The sequence below is a fragment of the Nyctereutes procyonoides genome, unplaced genomic scaffold (assembly GCF_905146905.1).
Source record: "Nyctereutes procyonoides isolate TBG_1078 unplaced genomic scaffold, NYPRO_anot_genome, whole genome shotgun sequence".
Lineage (NCBI taxonomy): Eukaryota > Metazoa > Chordata > Mammalia > Carnivora > Canidae > Nyctereutes > Nyctereutes procyonoides.
This window is the reverse complement of record NW_026575024.1, coordinates 39,274,590-39,294,962: the sequence shown is the minus strand read 5'-3', so window position 1 is coordinate 39,294,962 and position 20,373 is coordinate 39,274,590. Positions and strand designations below refer to the sequence as shown.

The 20,373-nt window shown below is 37.1% G+C and overlaps 1 protein-coding gene across 1 annotated transcript in view; it reads right to left on the bottom strand.

Moving 5' to 3' along the window:
* The window catches only part of MACROD2 (mono-ADP ribosylhydrolase 2), a 1,896,077-nt gene extending 1,876,281 nt beyond the window's left edge, over positions 1-19,796 (bottom strand). The window contains exons 1-2 of the mRNA XM_055345329.1: positions 19,532-19,796; positions 13,460-13,576 (exon numbers count right to left, since the gene is read on the bottom strand). Coding sequence (XP_055201304.1) covers positions 13,460-13,576; positions 19,532-19,577 — 163 coding nt within the window. The 5' untranslated portion in view covers positions 19,578-19,796. The remainder of the gene's footprint in view (positions 1-13,459; positions 13,577-19,531) is intronic.
* Between the last annotated feature and the right edge of the window lie 577 nt (positions 19,797-20,373).

Genomic DNA, 20,373 nt, shown 5'->3' with positions numbered 1-20,373 from the left:
TAACTTGACATCTAGATCTAGATATGTGGAAGAAAGTTAAAAAAGATATACCTATGCCTCTCTCTTCCTAAAAGTTGTCCTTCATCGATTAAATTTGCACCTCAAAGATGTACAAATAACAGGAAAAGTCAGCTTGTTTAGTAGTTTAAGTATTGATAATTCCAAATAGTCTGGCCACAAGTTACTATGTAAACAACAGAAAGGAAGGAAAAAGAAAAGGAGGAAGGGCTACTTCCACAAGATTTTTCATCAAAAATAAATTCAGTGACCTCTTACACCAAATAAACCCTGAGAGAATCAACAATTAGAATTTTCCTGTACCTCCAGGAAGATCAGGTAACATATTTTTCAATGAAATCTATAAGAAAAAAGTACTATTTCTTGACTCCATGTTCTCCCTGAGCCAATCAGTGTTTCAAAGAACACATTGGCTTACTTTGTTAACTAGAAACAAAAAAGTAATCTGCATGTAGTTGTCTGCCTTAAACAACAACAACAAAAATCACTGCCTTTCCAATCACTAACAGCACTGATAAATTACACCATCAGGGATCTGAAAAGGGAATATCACTTATACAAAAGTATATTATTTTAGACTAAGAATCTAAATAGTCAGACACAGATTAGACATCATCTTGTTCAATTACCACCCAGTGAAGAAAGTGCTTTTATTATGACTGTCATCTAGAACCTTTCTGAATACTTCCAATTACAGGAAATGCACTGTGTCAGAGTTCATTCCATTTAGAAGCAACTAATGGTTTTTAAAAGTTTTCTTGCATTATTCTAAAATCAGATTCAGTTAACTGAGCCAATGCTCCAAAGAGTTGCTCTTCCTTAGCCCTCACTTTATGTCTTCCTTCCTTTAGAACTTGAAAAACTAAAATGCAATTATTTTCATAAACTCAAATAGCCAATATTTACAATAGGTTAGGCATCATTAGAAAAAAATCAAACATTAAAAGACACAAGTAGAATTTCAAAACAAATTAAAACATACTACACACCTTCAATTCTAAAATGTCTTTTCCTGTGTGCATAACAATTTATTAATTTAGCATTTCTGGTGATACAATTGGACAACTGGAATCTCTCAACATTTCAGGCAACAAAATATTTAATGACCGTATGAGTACATAGGAGTCCTAATAACTGGCTGAAACCTTTCACTGACACCATCTGGTAAAATCAAGAAAATGCCAGCACTAAAATTTGCAAGATAGATATCAGTGGTTTAAGGAAAAAAATCCCAGACAAAAGTACATTTTTAAGTAGTGCTTTATCACCAACTCTATCAGACAGAAAATAATTTTGTAGAAAAACAAACACCAACAACTTTGAGTGAAAAAAAAAAATGATTCACAAGAATTGAACTCTGAGTGCAAAGACATTTTAAGAATACCTAAATTAATTTATTTCACTTAGAGTTTCTTTTGAAAATACGTCCAAAGATGATGTATCATAAACATATAACTCAGTAAATCTACAATATTTTTAAATTTATTTATTGAAAGAGACTAGAGTGATTAGAGAGCATTGTGTAGTAATTTGATAGTGCTTTTCCCCCTTCCTTCTTAATGGAATATAAAAGAATGGTGTTTCTTACAGCTTATTCAATAAAACATGGTAGTTCAAAGAAGCTCTGTGCATGGTTGACATGGCAGAAATTACTATTCATCAAAACCAGTTTCTAGTTTCTTCCTCTTTCTATAATTAGAGTACATTTCTCAGCCTATCTTACAATTAAATATGGCCATGTGACTGAGACGTGGCCCAAGATACATGAGTGGAACCCAGGTGCACCATTTCCAGACCTAGCTCACATAAAAAAAAAAATTTAAAAAAAAACCCTCTGACACATAATCCTTCTTTTTCCTCTTTCCCCCAGGGTTCTCAAGGGCAATCTTAGAAGCAACATGTCAAAGAAGGAACAGGTTCCAACAGCTCTATCTCTAAAAGACTATGTGAAACAGATGCCCCCCTCACATATATGCACACTCATATCCCCAACCTAACCACCACCATCCCTTTACCAGCACCAATCATGAACACCCACACTAGATTGTTAGGCAACACAAAAGTAAACTTCTATCAGGTCAAGCTTCTTGAGAATTAATTTGTTAAAGCAGCTAGAAGTAGCCAAACTAAAACAGCTGATTTTCACGTTCAAAATTATAAAGTTAAGCAGAAGGGTGGACCACATAGTTCCAAGCTCTCATTTGACCACAGAAACAACATACAGAAACTAAACCAACTTTGTTGAAATTCTGAAAAACAAAGGTTTACAGAAACCAAGCCAACACCCTAAAGGTGGTAGTTTAAAAAACCCACTGTTAGGGATGCCTGAGTAGCTCAGCGATTGAGCATCTGCCTTCAGCTCAGGGCGTCATACAGGCTACAATATGGATGAATCCAGAAAACATTATCCTAAGTAACATAAGCCAGAAATAAAAAATATTGCATTATTCTACTTATGTAAAGTCTAGAATAGACAATTTTATGGAGGGAGAAAATAGAGATTACCAAAAGCTGTGTGAGGGGGAGGATGGGGAGTTACTAATGGGTGCAGAGTTTCTATTTGGGAAGATGAAAAAGTTCTTGAAATGAGTATGGATAATGGTTGCACAACATTGTAAATTTACTTCAAACCACTAAATTGTACACTTTAAAATGGTTGAACAGATTTTAAATACACTTATGGACCCAGTAAAGTTACCAGAAACTAACTAGTTTTTTAGACTGCCAGGTACACATTTTTACATCTGTCCAGTCACATATCACCAGAACAAGCAGAAGAATTCAGAGACTGTAGAGTGTGTATTTTTTGCGTTTGTCAAAGACATAAGTATGGCTACATGCAATATTCTCAGGAGTCACACAATTTCTACTATTATTAAAAAATAAAAAATCAAGAGGTCAGGTACCTGGATATGTCCGTACAGATACACTCATTATTTTAACATTCAAAGAAGATAAATATCTTTAACCTCCATCCTATCTATATGGTTTGAGGCTAGATAGACTCTGGCCTTCCATGGGGACTGACTTCCTGCCATTTGCTGGAGCTTCTTGCTTTCTACCATCCCCCATGAGTCCCATCCTTGTTTCATTCCTATATCCTCACACAGCTCTCCAAAGCTGTTTCAAAATTCAAAATTTCTCTGTTTTTGTCTTGTCTGTCCAGACTTCTCATATCCAGAGTCAAGCTGTTTTTCTCAACAAAAAGTCATCTCCTTTGATATATGAACTATGCTATTCCCTTAGTTTGTGAAAATTGTTCAGTCAACACCTATTTTAAACAATTCTTCCCTTTCAATTACATTAAAATTCATATGCAGTGAAGACCAGAGACTTTTGATTCACTTGCTATTTACTCTAAGTGCTAAATAACAGAAGTTGTAAATTTTAAAATATGAGCTTTTAAGTTCAGAAAGCATTTTCTGTTTTAGATGCCCTCATTCTCAAATCTGACAGTACAAATTTCAAAATTCTTAAACCAATATACACTTATAAAGGAAACAAAAAAATAGTCCTGATGTTTTTAAACCAATCACTTAAAATAAAGTCTTCCTTGATCAGCTGTAATTCCACTTATGCTTAAAAACAAACTACTAAATAGATACATACACAAGGACCTTCACTAGACCCTGTAAAATTTCAATAAGCATTCACAATTCCGACCTTTTTAAAGCAGACAGACCAAATTCAAAGTAGACATGTAGTTACAGTTACAGGAATACAAAGAAAAAAAAAACCTATGACATATTATACATTGCTTAAGAACCTAGATGTGACTAGAAGTAGTGAATACAGACTCACAAAAGAGTTTCCTACAACAGAAAGAGCGCATTCTAGAATAAGAAGAGCAAGCTTTGGAGCTATGCAGGCTTACTGATATTCTTTCTCAATCCTCATGACAACCTTAGGATGGAGAAATAATCAGCCTCTAGTGGAGACAAGTTTAGGGACTTCACAACTTCTCTGGCTAGGACGCATAATAGCAGAATTGGAATCTGATGCCAGTAATGTTTATTTCCAAAACTTTTGCACTCACAATTAATTATATATATATATATCATATATCATATATATCATATATCATATATATCATATATCATATATATATCATATATATATATCAAAATAATGGAAATCATTACATGTCTAATCAGTATTTAGCATTAAGCCTCAACTTATGCACACATACACACACACACACACACACACACACTCTCTGAAGTTTTTACCCCAACATACAACGGAAGTACAAAACCTGGAAAATCTGTAGTTTGTTATATGCATATGGCAGACACAATCACAAATCTAAGATTCATGAGAGAATCTCCTGTATTTTGGGTTTTTTTGAAAAACTGATTATACCTAGTCAAATCTCTAGGAAACAACCAGCAATCTGACGTCTATGGCTTCCCTGGAGTTAGGCCAAACTAAACCACAGTATTCCAAACCTCTAAAGGCACTTGTATCTTTGTATATGGCAAGGCATATAGACTACTGCTGAACTGTACCTTATAGCTGATCTATATTTTGTTATATATCTGTTTTTTGTTATTGAACTATATTTTGATTCTTGTTTCATCAGTAATTCTCAATGTGGTTCTAAATCTAAGGCTTAGGTAAAACTGTAAATGGTATTTAAATCTTTGTTTTGAATACTTACATGAAATCAATAAATATTTCAGAAAAGAAGACCAAGACTTTATAAAGACTCATGTAGAAAAATGACCAGAGAAAGGAAAAAAAAGAAAATGAAAGGAAAATATTGGCTTTGGTTACCACCATTCTATAGCCCATCTCAAAGTACCTGTTTACACCGACCAAAATGTATTTAAGTAAAATCTGTTTACTAGTATTATTTACTTAGTAGGTTAAAAGAAAACAAGTAGAATCTGTGACATCACAGACATAAAACACATCTTCTGGTCTCAACACCAAATCATTATATATGCAAAAAAAAAAGATATGTGGTTTTTTTAGTTCTCTATTAGTTTAAAAACAAATTTAAATACGAGGACAATTCACATAGCACATGGTAGTATACACGCCAATGCACAGTAAGATACACTTTTGTTAAAATAATCTTGCAAAGGAGGTAAAAAGACCAAGAGTAAAATAAAGGTGCAGGAAAAACAAAACCATGTAGTGAATCATGAATCCCTATATAACTTCATATTTTTTCCCTCCCTTTTAGAAATTAACCTTATTTAACAAATGTTTGACTTAACCAGTGCTCATACCTTCACATAGAATATCATGACAAAAATTCTTAATGTTTTCCTATATTATTACAATTATTACAATGAATGCCATTATCCTCAAAATTTTTTAGAAATTCTTTAGCTTAATTCTTTCATAGGGGACCAAATTGTCAATAGTCAAGTTCTTTTCTGAAGCAAACCAACTAAGTAAAGGACTTAAGTGGGATATAATATTAAAATAATTTCTTATAGTTGCTTTACATACTCAAATAATGCCAAAGTAAACGCATTAGAATTGCAATCTTTAAGATTTTTTTACACTTCAAATTGTTTTACAATAATTACTTACTATACAATAAGCTTAGTGTCTGTGTATATACCACTTAACATAAGCTCTTCTAACTTCTTAAAATTTTTTTAACAATTTATTTGAGAGGAAGAGAGAGGGAGCACGAGGAGGGGCAAAGGGAGAGAAGAGAGAAACTTAAGCAGACTCTACACTGAATGCGGAGCCCAACACAGTGCTCCATCTCACAACCCTGAGATCATGACATGAGCCAAAACCACGAAGAGATTGCTTAACTGACAGCACCACCCAGGCACCCCAAGCCCTTTGACATTTAAACTCACAGGAACAGAAATCGTGACATTTAGTTACTAAAAGTATTATAAATAATAACATACAATGCTGATGAATACACAACACATGAATTCCCATCCTTGTCTCAGGTAAAAATCTATGTAATAGTTCAATAAAATCTTAATTCAAATTTATCAGTGGACTTAAAATTTAATAAAACTGACCTTATATTACAGAGATGTAAATGCATATTTTACAACCAACAGTATGGCTTAATTTCTAAGCCCATCACTCCCATATGAATCTTTATAATACAGCAAAAAAAAAAAAAAAAAAAAAAAAAAAAGATGAGAAGAAAAGAAATAATACATGAAAATACTACCAGGCAAATAGTTTCTAAATTATTCAATTCACACAAGTATCTAATGAGTATCTAGTGTGCAGCAAGTACTATGACAGATGCCAGAGATATAAAAGGGAGTAAAGACATCATCCCTATTTTCCTAATTACCATCTCATATGGATACAGAAGCTGATCAAGATAATCCTACAACTGAGTACATAAAAACAAATTAATATAAATGCTCTATGAAAAGGAGCACAGCACTATGAAAGTATCTAATAAAGGAAACTGTTCCAGAGTAAGGGCTCAGGAAAGACTTAAAAAAAAAAAAAATAGAAGGGTTTCAAGGTGAGAAATGAAAGCTGAGAAAAATTAAGGTGAGATAAGTGGTAGGAAGAGGGGGGAGACAAATACAGGTAAAGATCCAGTAGTGAAAGTGGGAGGGAGCACAGTACATTCAAGAAACAAACAGAATAGTGTGGCTATAGGCAGAGACCAAGAAAAGGAGTGGTATAATAAAGAGCCCAAAGAGGAGAGGAGCCAGACCATAAAGCTTAGCACATTTTAGGATTTTAGTCCTTACTAGTCTTTTTACTTTTAACTATAAAGTGAAAAATGTTTGTTTCTAATAGAAGTTCTACTTTTGCCACATCTTTGTTGGTAATGGAAACATCACAAATAATTGTAGAATAAGCCAGAGTCGTCTTTGTTACCTGAGGCAAAAACAGATTTCCGGTTTTTTTAATTAAATTTATTTTAAGATCACATAAAAGGGGGAAAAATCACCACCTATTCAAAATAAAAGATTTCTATCTAAGGGTGCCTGGGTAGCTCAGTCGCTTAGGCGTCCAACTCTTGACTTCTGCTCAGGTCATGAACTCAGGATCCTGAGATTGAGCCCCATGTGTGGCTCTGTGCTGAGCATGGAGCCTGCTTGAGGTTCTCCCTCTGTCCTTCCCCCTTACCCATGTGTGCATGTGCACTCAAAAAAGGAAAAAAAAAATTTTTAATTAAAAACATTTCTATCTAAGAATTAAGGAGTTTTGCTCTGAGCTGCCTTCTGCTTCTACAGATCATTTTACTTTCAAAGTATGGTGCTTAAACTGAATATAAAAAGGAATCAATATCACAAAATTAAATAGGAAATATTCCTTTCCAATATTTGTATCCCTATTACAAATATCCTGTTTTAAATACCAACTTCCTATTTAGTCACTTTAAACTGTGCTCTTCCAACTAACATCAAATATTTAATCAAATAATATAGTTAACATTGTTTAAAAATCTGGGTAAGTCCCCACCTCATCATAGTTATTTTTTTTTAAATTCCTTTTACCAAAAAATAAAAAATAAAAAATTCCTTTTACCATCATGGTCCCATACCCCATCCATGTAACACTCAGTAACACAAGTAATTATATTCCTATTTCCCAATTGATGATTTCTAAACATCAACATTCAAGTTGGTACACAGGTAAAATGCAACAAAATTCAATATCCACACTGAAATAAGATCTCAGTGACTGAGAGATTGAGTTTGGAATTAAATTTTATTTTTTTTGGTCAGTCATCACTTCTTGTGGAAATAATTTAACAGAAGAAATTAGTTCTAATGAAAATGTGCAAATAGGGTTGAACTTCTAAGTTAACAATGCTATTTTCAGTATGAAAGATTATGCACATACCTCTAGCCAACCCATACATCTCAAAAATTTTATATACCTCAAAAAAATGGAGATTCACACAAAGACTTCAGAGTTCACAGACCATTTCAGTTGTTTCCAAATGACCATAAATCATGTTTGAATATATATAAGATGAAATATCAAGATATGAAGTATGAAGTTTCTTTCTAAATGACGCATTTTTTAAAAAATTTTTAACACCTGAGTAAAATAATTGTATATTTTTCATCTAACTCACTGTCACAATTATATTTTATCTCCTTTGCTATTTCATATAAACATTAAAAGTAATGACTCAAAATATCTAAATTTACAGCTGTAGCTATTTTCCCTGATACTAACTAGTAAGACAAAATCAGCATAAGCATAGCAGTCTTTGCCAATCCTTTGCTCCATCCAAAGAAAGAAACAATGCTTCTCTGAGTGGTGTTTTAAAAGAACCTTGGCTTAGAAGTAGCAAAGGAGTACAGAACACATACAAACTAAACCTGAAAACTTTCCTCCCTACAAAGAAAACAAATGCCATTTTTCTATCATATCCATCTATCCATCCATTTATAGATCTGTATTTGTCTTTCTACTGTACCACAAGACTACAATTTAGTAATTGTATGTTTTTGAGAGTTATACTTTTTTTTAAGATTTTATTTATTTATTAGAGACACAGAAAGAGAGAAAGAGAGAGAGAGAGAAAGAGAGACAGGCAGAGGGAGAAGCAGGTTCCATGAAGGAAGCCCGACACGGGATTCGATCCCGCATCTCCAGGATCACACCCTGTGCTGAAGGTGGCGCTAAACCGCTGAGCCACGGGGGCTGTCCAAGAGTTATACTTTTAAATGCACATTCACACACACACATCCTCTGTAGACTATTAACCACTGAGGTACTCCCACTTAATATATGTGGCAGGGTGGGGAAGAGAGAGAGGGAGATTTTAAACGACAGTCAAAAATTAAAAAGAGAGGCATCTGGATGGCTCAGTTGGTTGAGTGTCCTACTTCTGATTTCAGTTCAGGTCATGATCTTAGAATCGTGAGATCTAGCCCTCAATTGGGCTTTGCACCCACCATGGAGTCTCCTGGAGATTCTCTCTCTTCCTCCCCATCTGCCCCTCCTGCCACTCACTCTCATGCTCTCTCTAAAATAAATAAATAAAATTTTTAAAAAGAACTCTTTGATTACCTTTGGAAGATTTCAGGAAACCAACTCAATTTAAAAACTGGCAAATAAAAGGAAATCCAGCATTTATTCTGTCTTTTCTGTATAAATTGTGTTACATGGAAACAAAAAAAAATTGATGAGAAAGTTCTTTATAGAAGTCCAAATAATAAATGAAGGAATGATAAAATCAGAATAAGACCATATTGCAATCTCTAATAAAATAGTGGATTTAAGCAATGAAAATCATTAAGTGAAAAGTTGGCAGGGAACTTTACAATGGATAGATTAGGCTGGGAATAATTGAACCTAGTGATGAATCTTCAACACAGACAGTAACTAAACATTATGTGTCTTGTGATATTATGAAAAAGAAGGTATAATAATTGATAAACTATTCTTTAAAAAAAAAATTGAACCCAAGTCTGAGCAAGACTCTGGATTTAACTACTAGCTCATAAGTAACACTATGGACAGAGAAACATGTTAAATGACACTACAAAGATGCAGTCAGCAAAATCCAAAATGTTAAAAGTTTGGAAGACAAATAATCTACTTTATTTATCAAATAAATTACAGGAGGTGGGAAAGAGGACAGAGAGAAAAGAAACTATATAAATTAAAAGAGACTTAAGAAATATATTCAATCAAATATGTGGACCCTGTTCAGATCTTAAGCAAACCTACTATATTAAAAAAAAAGTAAAACCCTTTATGAAACAATTGTAAAAAGTTTAATACTAACTGGATATTTAATTATATTAAAGAATTATTCATTTAAGTGTGATGACAGTGTTGTGGTTATAGTAAAAAAAAAAAAAAACAGAAAACATGTCCCTATGTTTTAGAAACACATGCATATGCACACATATATTTACAGATAAAATTAGTATGACATACAGGAATAGCTTCAAAATAATTTGGGAAGAAGGTGTGGGAAGCACTGGTATAAATGAAAAAAAAAAACTGGCCATGTTTTAACTTCAAACAGGGTGATTGGAGTAAAAAGGTTCATTATACTACTCTATTTTTACATAATTTTTTAAATGTTCATTTTAAAGTTTGAAAAAAAAACAATTCTTCTTCACAGAGGGTTGACCTCAAGGTATTCTTATTTAACATATTAATTATGCTCACCTACTCATGAGTCACTATTGCAAGTGTTGAGACACAGTATATTAAGAGAAAAGAATTTAAAAATTCCCTTCAAGAGAGATAAAGAGCTTCCAAGACAGGCAGGACCTGAAAGAATATGTGACCTCCAAACCAGCTCTGCAAGAAATTTTAAGGGGGACTCTTAAAACTCCCCTTTAAGAAGAAGTTCAAGTAACTCTGAACGTGAATGGACTTAATGACCCCATCAAAAGGCGCAGAGTTTCAGACTGGATAAAAAAAACAGGACCCATCTATTTGCTGTCTACAAGAGACTCATTTTAGACAGAAGGACACCTACAACCTGAAAATAAAAGGTTGGAAAACCATTTACCATTCAAATGGTTCTCAAAATATACCCTAAAAACTACAGAACACTTCTGAAAGAAATTGAGGAAGACACAAAGAGATGGAAAAATATTCCATGCTCATGGATTGGCAGAATTAATATTGTGAAAATGTCAATGTTACCCAGGGCAATTTACACGTATAATGCAATCCCTATCAAAATACCATGGACTTTCTTCAGAGACTTAGAACAAATTATCTTAAGATTTGTGTGGAATCAGAAAAGACCCCAAACAGCCAGGGGAATTTTAAAAAAAAGAAAACCATATCTGGGGGCATCACAATGCCAGATTTCAGGTTGTACTACAAAGCTGTGTTCATCAAGACAGTGTGGTACTGGCACAAAAACAGACATATAGATCAATGGAACAGAACAGAGAACCCAGAAGTGGACCCTGAACTTTATGCTCAACTAATATACGATAAAGGAGGAAAGACGATCCACTGGAAGAAAGACAGTCTCTTCAATAAATGGTGCTGGGAAAATTGGACATCCACATGCAGAAGAATGAAACTGGACCACTCTTGCACCATATACAAAGATAAACTCAAAATAGATGAAAGATCTAAATGTGAGACAAGATTCCATCAAAATCCCAGAGGAGAACTCAGGCAACACCCTTTTTGAACTTGGCCACAGTAACCGGAGAAGGACAAACAGTGTATGTTCTCATTCATTTGGGGAATATGAATAATAGCGAAAGGGAATATAAGGGAAGGGAGAAGAAATGTGTGAGAAATATCAGAAAGGGAGACAGAACATAAAGACTTCTAACTCTGGGAAATGAACTAGGGGTGGTGGAGGGGGAGGAGGGTGGGGGGTGGGGGTGAATGGGTGATGGGCACTGAGGGGTACACTTGACGGGATGAGCACTGGGTGTTATTCTGTATGTTGGTAAATTGAACACCAATAAAAATTAATTTATAAAAAAAAAAATTCCCTTCAATAAAGGAACTGACAAATGAAAGAGAATTATTAATGAAATGGAAGCATATAATTTCAGAGATTTACCAATAGCGGTTGACAAATATGAACATGAACAATAAGAAACTGGGTTATGAAGTGGGGGTTGTTGTTTGTTTTGTTTTTTTGGTAATCATCTCCCATCCTTTCTCCTTCTGATCCATACTTGCCAGCATTACCAGAGTAGTAAAAGTCAAAATAAAAATACTGTCTACTTCCTGCTTTCTACACAATCATTTTATATTTGGCAATTTTTAGTTTCCGTTTTTAGGAGACCTTAAAATCAAAATTATGACAAATGCATTCAATTATTCTCCAGCTTATTTAGCTTTCTACTACAATATAATAACAAAAAGAATTTAATTAAAGCAAAACTGAGCAAAGTAAGAAAAAAATTAAAATAGCTTGAGAACTTCCCACGTAATTCTGGATATCAAGGTCAAAAGGTCCTTCTACAAAAATGTAATAATGATAAACTACAACATTTGAAATTGGTATATTGTGCAAACCCAATAAATACTGTTCATGTCCTACGAATCAGAAAGTGTTCAATAGAAATACAAACTTCATCACATCATCTCACTGCCCATGAAGAACTTTCAGCTCAAAAAAAGCATTTTACGAAAAAAGTGAAATACACAGACCAGTTGTAACCACTTATAAAGCTCATATTCGGAGTAAATACACAGGATCCTGCTAGGGAATACAATGGCAGATGTTATTTAATGTATTTTTCTGATTCAGGGGACAAATTTTGGTGCGTGGTATCTCTGAAAATACCCAACTATGAGTCCTCTGATAACCCAGTTCAACCCTAGACTGTTATGTGTATATTCAAAAAGAAGTAGCCAACATAAAGGCCAAGCCTTTATGCAGAGGTGAGTAGACCAACATTGGGCAATACAACCTTGGGTATCTCTACCCCTCTGTCAATTGTTCTGGCAGCAACAGGAATCTCTTTCTGAATGGAAAAAATTGTTTTAAAAGAACATTAAGTACTACATCCTTAGAAAAGTGACCAGCTAAAAAAAGCAACTAAGAAAGAAAGAGGACTCACATGTTTTGCCTTCTAGAAAAATAAAAATTCTGTCTAAAATGCAAACACTCAGGTAAATGTGTTCTCTTCAGACACTAAAGCCTAATTGGGCTGCTATTTCCCACCCACAGATTTGTCCACAGGAATTCCATATTAACTTTCTTGTTCTGAACCCATAGTATCCTGTACAGTTCCATCAATCTAAGACCAGAACCTGTGAAATTAGCATGTTCCAAGTCACTTTCATACAGTTGCCTTTCTTTCTCAATTATGAAGTATCCTAAAAAGCACCCTATATCTTCTTAGCTTCACATCTAGGCCATTAACATCAATAAGTGCTAATTCAGAGGTAGGCATAATAAGCATCCATTAAATCTATTATTTTTTAGAATTTTTTCCATGTACCTTTTCAATAATTACAATTTCATTTATATTCTAACACATACCTTCACTCAGTCTAGACTCTCATTAAATCATACTTTTGAGTATGTAATACAAATACTTTATTTACATGCAGATATAATACCACACCATACAAAACATATACACTTCTCTAAAACTATGGGAAATGTTTTTCTCTATTCTTCCTAATGTACCCTCAACTGTATCCAATCCTCAGAATATCTTAAAGAAACTTGAAGAAATAAGTGAATCTAATTAAAAAAAAAAAAAAACTCAAAAGGCCACACCACAAAAGCACCAAATCCTTAATATTATTTGCTCCAAGAACTGCAGAATTTTTTTAAGTGCTATAACATAAATGTGGACTATTATAACATGAATTATGTTAATAGTTTCCTAAATTTAAATAACAGAATAGATTGCTAAAAACAATTAAATGGCAACAAAGCAATTACTTCAAATACCAAAAATATCTTTTTACTGAATGCTAGTTATTCAATTCTATCAAAACTGTCCTGCAAAGACATAAATACATGACAATAATATCTACCTGAAAAATGTTTTGAGAAACTTACCATCATTTTGGCTCTTGCCCTTCATCTCCTCCTTCCACGATAGGATGGTGTTCAGGGGAACATAGTCCCTTATGTATTCTTTGCGTCTCTCCTCTAAGGTCATCTTCAGTAAACGTTCTTGCAAAATAAAAGCAGAATCTCCATTTGTATTTAACTTTTAAGTTCAAGAATTGTTTTATAATTTAGTATTAATCATGTAAAGAAACTAAAGAAATGGCTGGGCTTGAGAAACATCAAAATGAAAATATAATATCATATTTAAATGTTAAAAAATGTCAAGTTAATACCATATTACCAGAGGGGTTGGGGGGAGGGGTGGAAATCAAAGCTTGATGAGGAAGACTCTTATGATGGTCCAAGAAATAAATGAACTCTTTCAATCAACGTCTACTAACAGTCTATGTGCCAAGTAATATGTTTATACACTGCAGGTACAAAGGTGATCCTTTACCTACCTTGAGGAGTTCACAAAACAGGAATGGATAATATACAGAATAACAGCTACATAAGTAAAATACAAAATCCTAAGACAGGTATATACAAATGCTAAGAGCACCAGAAAAACAGCCACCACAGTATTTCCTTAGTTAAAACATACCATCAACAATAAAAGTTTTAGTTTTTCAATTTAATAATATCTTTGTGAAGGTGATTAAATGCTACTTTTCAATATATATCTTGATAAAATATTTTTAAATGCATATTAGAATTAATGATGGTGGCAGTAAGTTCTTTATTAGTGCCGGTACTTCACACATATAATTTCATGGAAATAATCTTTCCAACAACTCAAAGAACATCAAAGTTCAGCAGCTGTCCAAAGCAAGAAAGCTTTCCATTAAAATCCAGTCAGATATCTCTAATAGTCAAAAAGTACAGCCTATACTATTAGCATACTACCTTCACAGGAAAAGCTCCTCAAAAGAGGTGATGTACGATGACGTACGTCTGTACATCAGCTATCATGCATTACATACTTTACCAGAGGTCTCCACAATGTAAAGACATGGACCACTGTACTCTCTCCCACTGTCTTTTAGCATACTACAAGGTGAATGGATTTAAGGATATCTAGTTTTAGGTGTATAACCCTCATAAAATAATCACTTTAAAAGATTCTTTCCAGGGACACCTGGGTGGCTCAGTGGTTGAGCATCTGCCTGCCGCTCCAGTCATGATCCCGTGGTTCCAGGATCAAGTCCCACATTGGGCTGCCTGCATGGAGACTGCTTCTCCTTCTGCCTCTGCCCGCCCCTCCCTCTCTCTCTCTCTCTCTCTCTCTCTCTCTCTCATGAATAAATTTTTTTAAAAGATTCTTTCCAGAAATAAACTGAAGTTATTAATACAAGCACAAGTGAACAGGAAATGGGATGGGGAGCCAACATTTTTCCCTGCTCCTAGGACTGGCTTTTCTTCAGCCACATTAGGAGAAATTAATAACAAAGTATTTTAATCAGATGTGATATAATCAAATCACAACACTACTACAGTACTCAAGGGTCAACACCGTACTGAATGTAAGATGCCTAAAAGGCATTCAAATTGAAATCCAAGGATCTGGAATTCAGGATTGAGGTCTAACCTAGAGATTTTGGAAATTACGACAGAAACTTCTGGTCCTAAAGGAAGTTCATAGGAATAGGTAAGGGATGTGACCAAATGTCAAAAAAACAATTAACGGAATGGACAAAAAGAGGGGAAAAATGAAATAAAACTCAGATGTCACTAGAGGCATACGGTGAATCAAAGTGCCAATGATGTAGAAACCAGAAGAGAAAAGAGTCTGAATAAGTAGTAGAGGGAGGGAGGTAGGGGGATGGGGTAACTGGATGATGGACATTAAGGAGGGCACATATGTAATGAGCCCTGGGTGTTATACAAGACTGATGAATCACTGACCTCTACCTCTGAAACTAACAATACACTATATGTTAACTAATTGAACACAGCTGTCTAGATTCTAATCCCAAACCATGCACATCTATGTGATCTTGGGTTACTTAATCTCTTTATGTCTCAGTTTCTTTCTGAGGTAGGTTATTATGCACAATTCATCGATGAGGCAATTAAGCCAGAGAGGTTAAATAACTTACCTAACTGTACTGATAGTAAGCAGTTCAAGTAGGATTCAAATCAGACAAATGTTCAAAGCTCTCGACCCTATAGTATACTACCTCACAGAACTGTTGTGAAAATTAAATGAAATAAGCTATGTAAGGTACAGTAGTCCCCCTTATCTGCAGTTGTGCTTTCCATAGTTTCAGTACCCATAGTCAACTGCAGTTGGGAAGCAGATGATCCTCTCTCTGACATACTGTCAGAAAGTCAGTAGTAGCCTAACACTATGTCATGTCATTCACCTCATTTCATCTCATCACACAGGCATTTTATCATCTCCCATCACCACAAAACAAATGAGTACTGTGTGACAAAATATTTGAGATACTATATTCATGTAACTTTTATTACAGTATATAGTTATAACTGTCCTATTTTGTTATTAGTTACTGTTAAAATGTTACTGTGCCTAACTCATAAATTAAACTTTATCATAAATATGTATATACAGGGAAAAAACATAGCATATATTGTGTTTGGTACTATATACAGTCTTGGGCATCCACTGGGGGTCTTGGAATATATCCCCGTAAGTAGAAGGTTACTGTACTTAGAATAGTATTGAGCACACAAACAAGATTCAAAAAGTAAACATCACCATCATTAGTACCATCACTATTATTAGTACCATCACTATTATTACTGAGTGATTTTAGGAACATTCCTTTCACTAAAGCATAGCTGAGATCCAGGAGACTATGAGGGAACTGAGGAAAGGTGAGAAAAGCAACTCCAAGACGAATCCCTGTGGAAGGAAGACTATTTTAGAGACTCGAGTATTATTGTAACACTGAGGAGGGGAACGGGAAGACACTGATAAAACCAAATATACCCAAAAGGCAATAAGTGATAGCACAAGATCTCAAAGAATACAGGAGATGAGACAAAGAGCACAAGAAAAGTGCTTCCTTTAAAACAGGAACAGAGCTGAAAGGACAAAGGACATGTAAAGAAATGGACAAATGAGACCACAAAGGAAGACATTAGGGCTGTTCCTGTTATATGACATGTATTTTCTAAATGAACTAAAAGGAAATGTCATGTTTAATATAGAAGGAAGGGATGGATCCTGATGGAACGGAAAGCTTGAAGGAAATGGTAAATTTAGAATACTCACACAAAGGAGCAAAAGGGATGACTGGCACTTTCCAAAGCACTATCAACAGAGTTCAAATCACTCATAGAGAAATACTGCAATATTAGTGGTCTAGGTTGGGAGATATTACGAAGCAAAGTATAGTTTTAGTAAATGTCAGAAAGTAATACGGGAATGCAACCTGGCCTCTGTCTTTCCATTTATTTAAACATTTAAGTATGAACACTTAGAAAAGAAACAAGATCAATAATAAGACAGTAAGATAAAACAATCAAATAATTTATGTTCCAGTACTTGAAATCATAATACACATTAAGTGGTTTTAAATTAAGGCTCAAAATAATACATCAATAATGTCTATTTAACCCATGTAGACTTGAGAAATCCTTAGTTATTTGTTTAAACAATGAAACATACTGAGGACCGCAAACATCTATAGTTTCTTTGGCATTACACAAAACTTTTCCTAAAAGAATGCCTCCCCTTTACAATGAGTGTGCCCTATGAGCCAAGCATATAAGTAGACGGATCTACTATTAGATGGCACACTGAGTTAAAGTGTCTACAAAATGCCCTAACATTTCAATAAAGTGGATTAGTCTTCCTATAGAATTAAATAACAGCTGCAAAAATACAATTCCATCCTCACCAGTGCAATGAAAGAAAAAAGGTCACACATCCCATCAGCTTCTTTAATATTAGCTACGGTACTGAAAATCCTTTGTTCCTTCTTGATGGTATAATACATATTTTTAAATGCTAAGTATTCCAAAAATAGACATCCTCATACACTGAGACATACCCCAAAGTCTTCAAAACATAGTAAGTTTTCCCTTTGACATTAAACTTCATGCAAAAATCGGTTAGTTTTAGACAAATTTACTCTGTTAAATACCCTCTGTAATTGTGCATTTGCTTCTTTATTTAGAAAACATTAATTTGATTATACTTTCCCCTATTGTTAGATCCAAAAATAAATATATATATATATGTATATATATATATATATTAAGACATTAAAGATTCTAAAATGCCTGCTTGCCACAGTTCAAATGTGTAGGTGTCAAATAAAGGAACCTTTATAACATTGTTACTTTAGGAATATTATGACAGAAAAATACTTCCTAGGCTATCACCATAACTTTATCAATGAATCATGTATTGTAAACAATCTATAGGATTTCCACTATTTTGCATTATTATCAATAATACAAAACATTCCAAGACCAATAAAAATGGGCATAGAGGATCTCTGAAGGCTTACAAGGTAAATCCTTGTTCAAAGTGTGTTGAAACTAAAGTAACTGCCACTGCAAAAACAAAGCAAGATTATTTTACACTACTTTATATGTACCGGGCTATTATTCTCAACATCTGTTTAGTGACACCAGAATTTTTAGTTCCATATAAGCTCCATAACATTAAGACATAATTAAGTGACATACAACCTAATCTTTCAATATTTTAAAGGCATTTTAATTGGATTGTTCAATTATGTTAAATCTTCCCAGTTCATTTGAGGAAAAAAAAAAAAAAAAACCCTTTCTCATCCCCTCCCGTCCTTCTGCATTGTTTGAAGTAGGCTTTATAAAAGATTTTTCTTTCTGCATACATTCTCTTTCTTTTGTCCACTGTAAAAGGCCAGAACTTTCAAAAAGAAATCTACAGGTTTTAAAGAGCTATTATCAATGAAATCGACTCTCAACCTAATCACTCGAGTGATTCTAATATGAAGAAGACGGGACACTCTGGAGAACTTTGCACTACCCTCCCGCGGCCTCACTCTGGATGCACACGTTTAGTCCAAGTGTTTTTTGCTACGCTTCTGTAAAAAAGCTAAAGAATCTTAAAAGTGTGAGGTGAAGGGAATGAAAGAAAAAAACGCCAGAGACTGAAGTTCTTTTCCTGGAATACTATCTCAATAGGATGCCAGAGAAAAAGAGGAGAGGGAGAAAGAAAAGAGGATGGGATGGCACACTCCGGTGTCTTACGAAGATCCGTGCCACTGCCAATCCAGCTGGTCTGGATAAGCTTTGACATGCACAAAATCCAGGGGAAGGTCCATTCACTGCCAGTGGTATCAGCTTTGCACTCTTAGACCGAGCAACTTCCGATTACAAATGGCAGCGAAACACACAAACACACTGCAGAGGAAAGCCCACTCAGACTTCCCTGGAAGCGCTTATCCTCACGGACGAGACGCCCGTTTTCCGTTTCCCCTGGAGCTCCAGGTTTCAAAAGTCACGCTGCGGCGCGGAACGGACCCGGAGACAGGGTAATGGCCGGGGGGTGCACACTAAGGTGCACCCCGCAGCTCAGGGGTGGGGGGCAGCGGCGAGCAGCGAATGCCCGAGGGCCGGCGGGGCGCGGAGGCGCAGCGGCAGCGGCAGCGGCAGCTGCAGCCGGGTGCCCGCCGGCGGGCACGTGTCCCTGGGACAACCGGGCCGGGAGTCCGAAAGTCCCAGCTGGCGGCCCGGGAGAGACAGTGGGGGGGGGGGGGGGGGGGCCCGAGCAAGTTGTGCCGCGCCCGGGCGCTGCCGCGCGGGGTCCACGCCAGCAGCGACGGACGCCAAGGCAGCCTGGCACGGGGAGAAGGCGACCGGGCGCGGCAGGCAGCGGAGGGGCGTGCGCCCGCACGTGCGCGAGCTGCAGGTGCCCGGGGGCGGCGCGTGCACGCCGCTGTGCGCGCGCGAGTGCGCGTGTGTACACACGGACTCGCCGGGGAGGGGGAGGCGGCGGCACCGGCCGGGCGGGAGCGAGAAGGGAGCTCGGGCGAGGGCGCCGCGGCACACACAGCCCTGACCCCCGCCCCCACCCGGCCCCCACCCCGCACCCCCAGGACGCGACGGGCCGGTTACCTTTCTCCTCTCTCCACACCTTTTTCTTCTTGTTGCTGGGGTACATGTTGCCGTGGGGGTGGCTGGCTTTGAGCTGCAAGTTCCCCAGGCTCACGGGCAAACAGGGTGTGTGTGGAGTGGGAGGGGTGGGAGGGGGCACTCGGGAGGAAAAAGTGCAAGAGGCTCCGCGTCCCGCGCCGCTCGCCAGTCGCCGCCCTCTTCCCTCAGCCCGCGCTCGGCGTCGGCTCCCACCCGCCTCGGCCCCGCGGCCGCCACCACAGCAGCACCTCAGAGCCTGTCAACTAGGTCACGCCTCGCGCTAACCTAACCCCCGCGCAGGCCCCGCCTCCCAGCCGCTAGCCAGCGACGCCTCCCATTGGCTGCACCGCCCGCCGCTCTCCGCGTTCCAGGCCCCGCGCGCCCCGACTTCGGCCCCAGGGCGCACGCGCAGGCGCAGGCTCGGGCCAGACGCCGAGGACGCCGGGGAGCTGGAGGGGGCGGAGCCGAGGCGCGAGGAGGCTGGAGAGGGCCTGGCGTCGGGGGGGGCGGGGCCTGGAACGGACGCCTGGGAGGAGCGTGAGGCTGCGGGCGCGTCCCTCGGCTTCGCGGCGCCCGGAGGACCTGGGGGCGTGGCCTATCGGGCCGAGCGCGCTCGGTGACCGGCGAATCAGCGGGCGAAGGCGGCCTGTGGAGCCGAAGAGCGTTTAAAACCGGGAGGAGGACGGAGCCAACGCGCATTGTCCGCGTTTACGCCGACTGACCCGTCTGGGTGGCTTTTACCAGATACTCTGAAAACTTTCCGCTCGGCGAGCAAATAAAACCCGAAGAAGAGAAGGGCTAGGGAAATAGTTCCGGACCATACA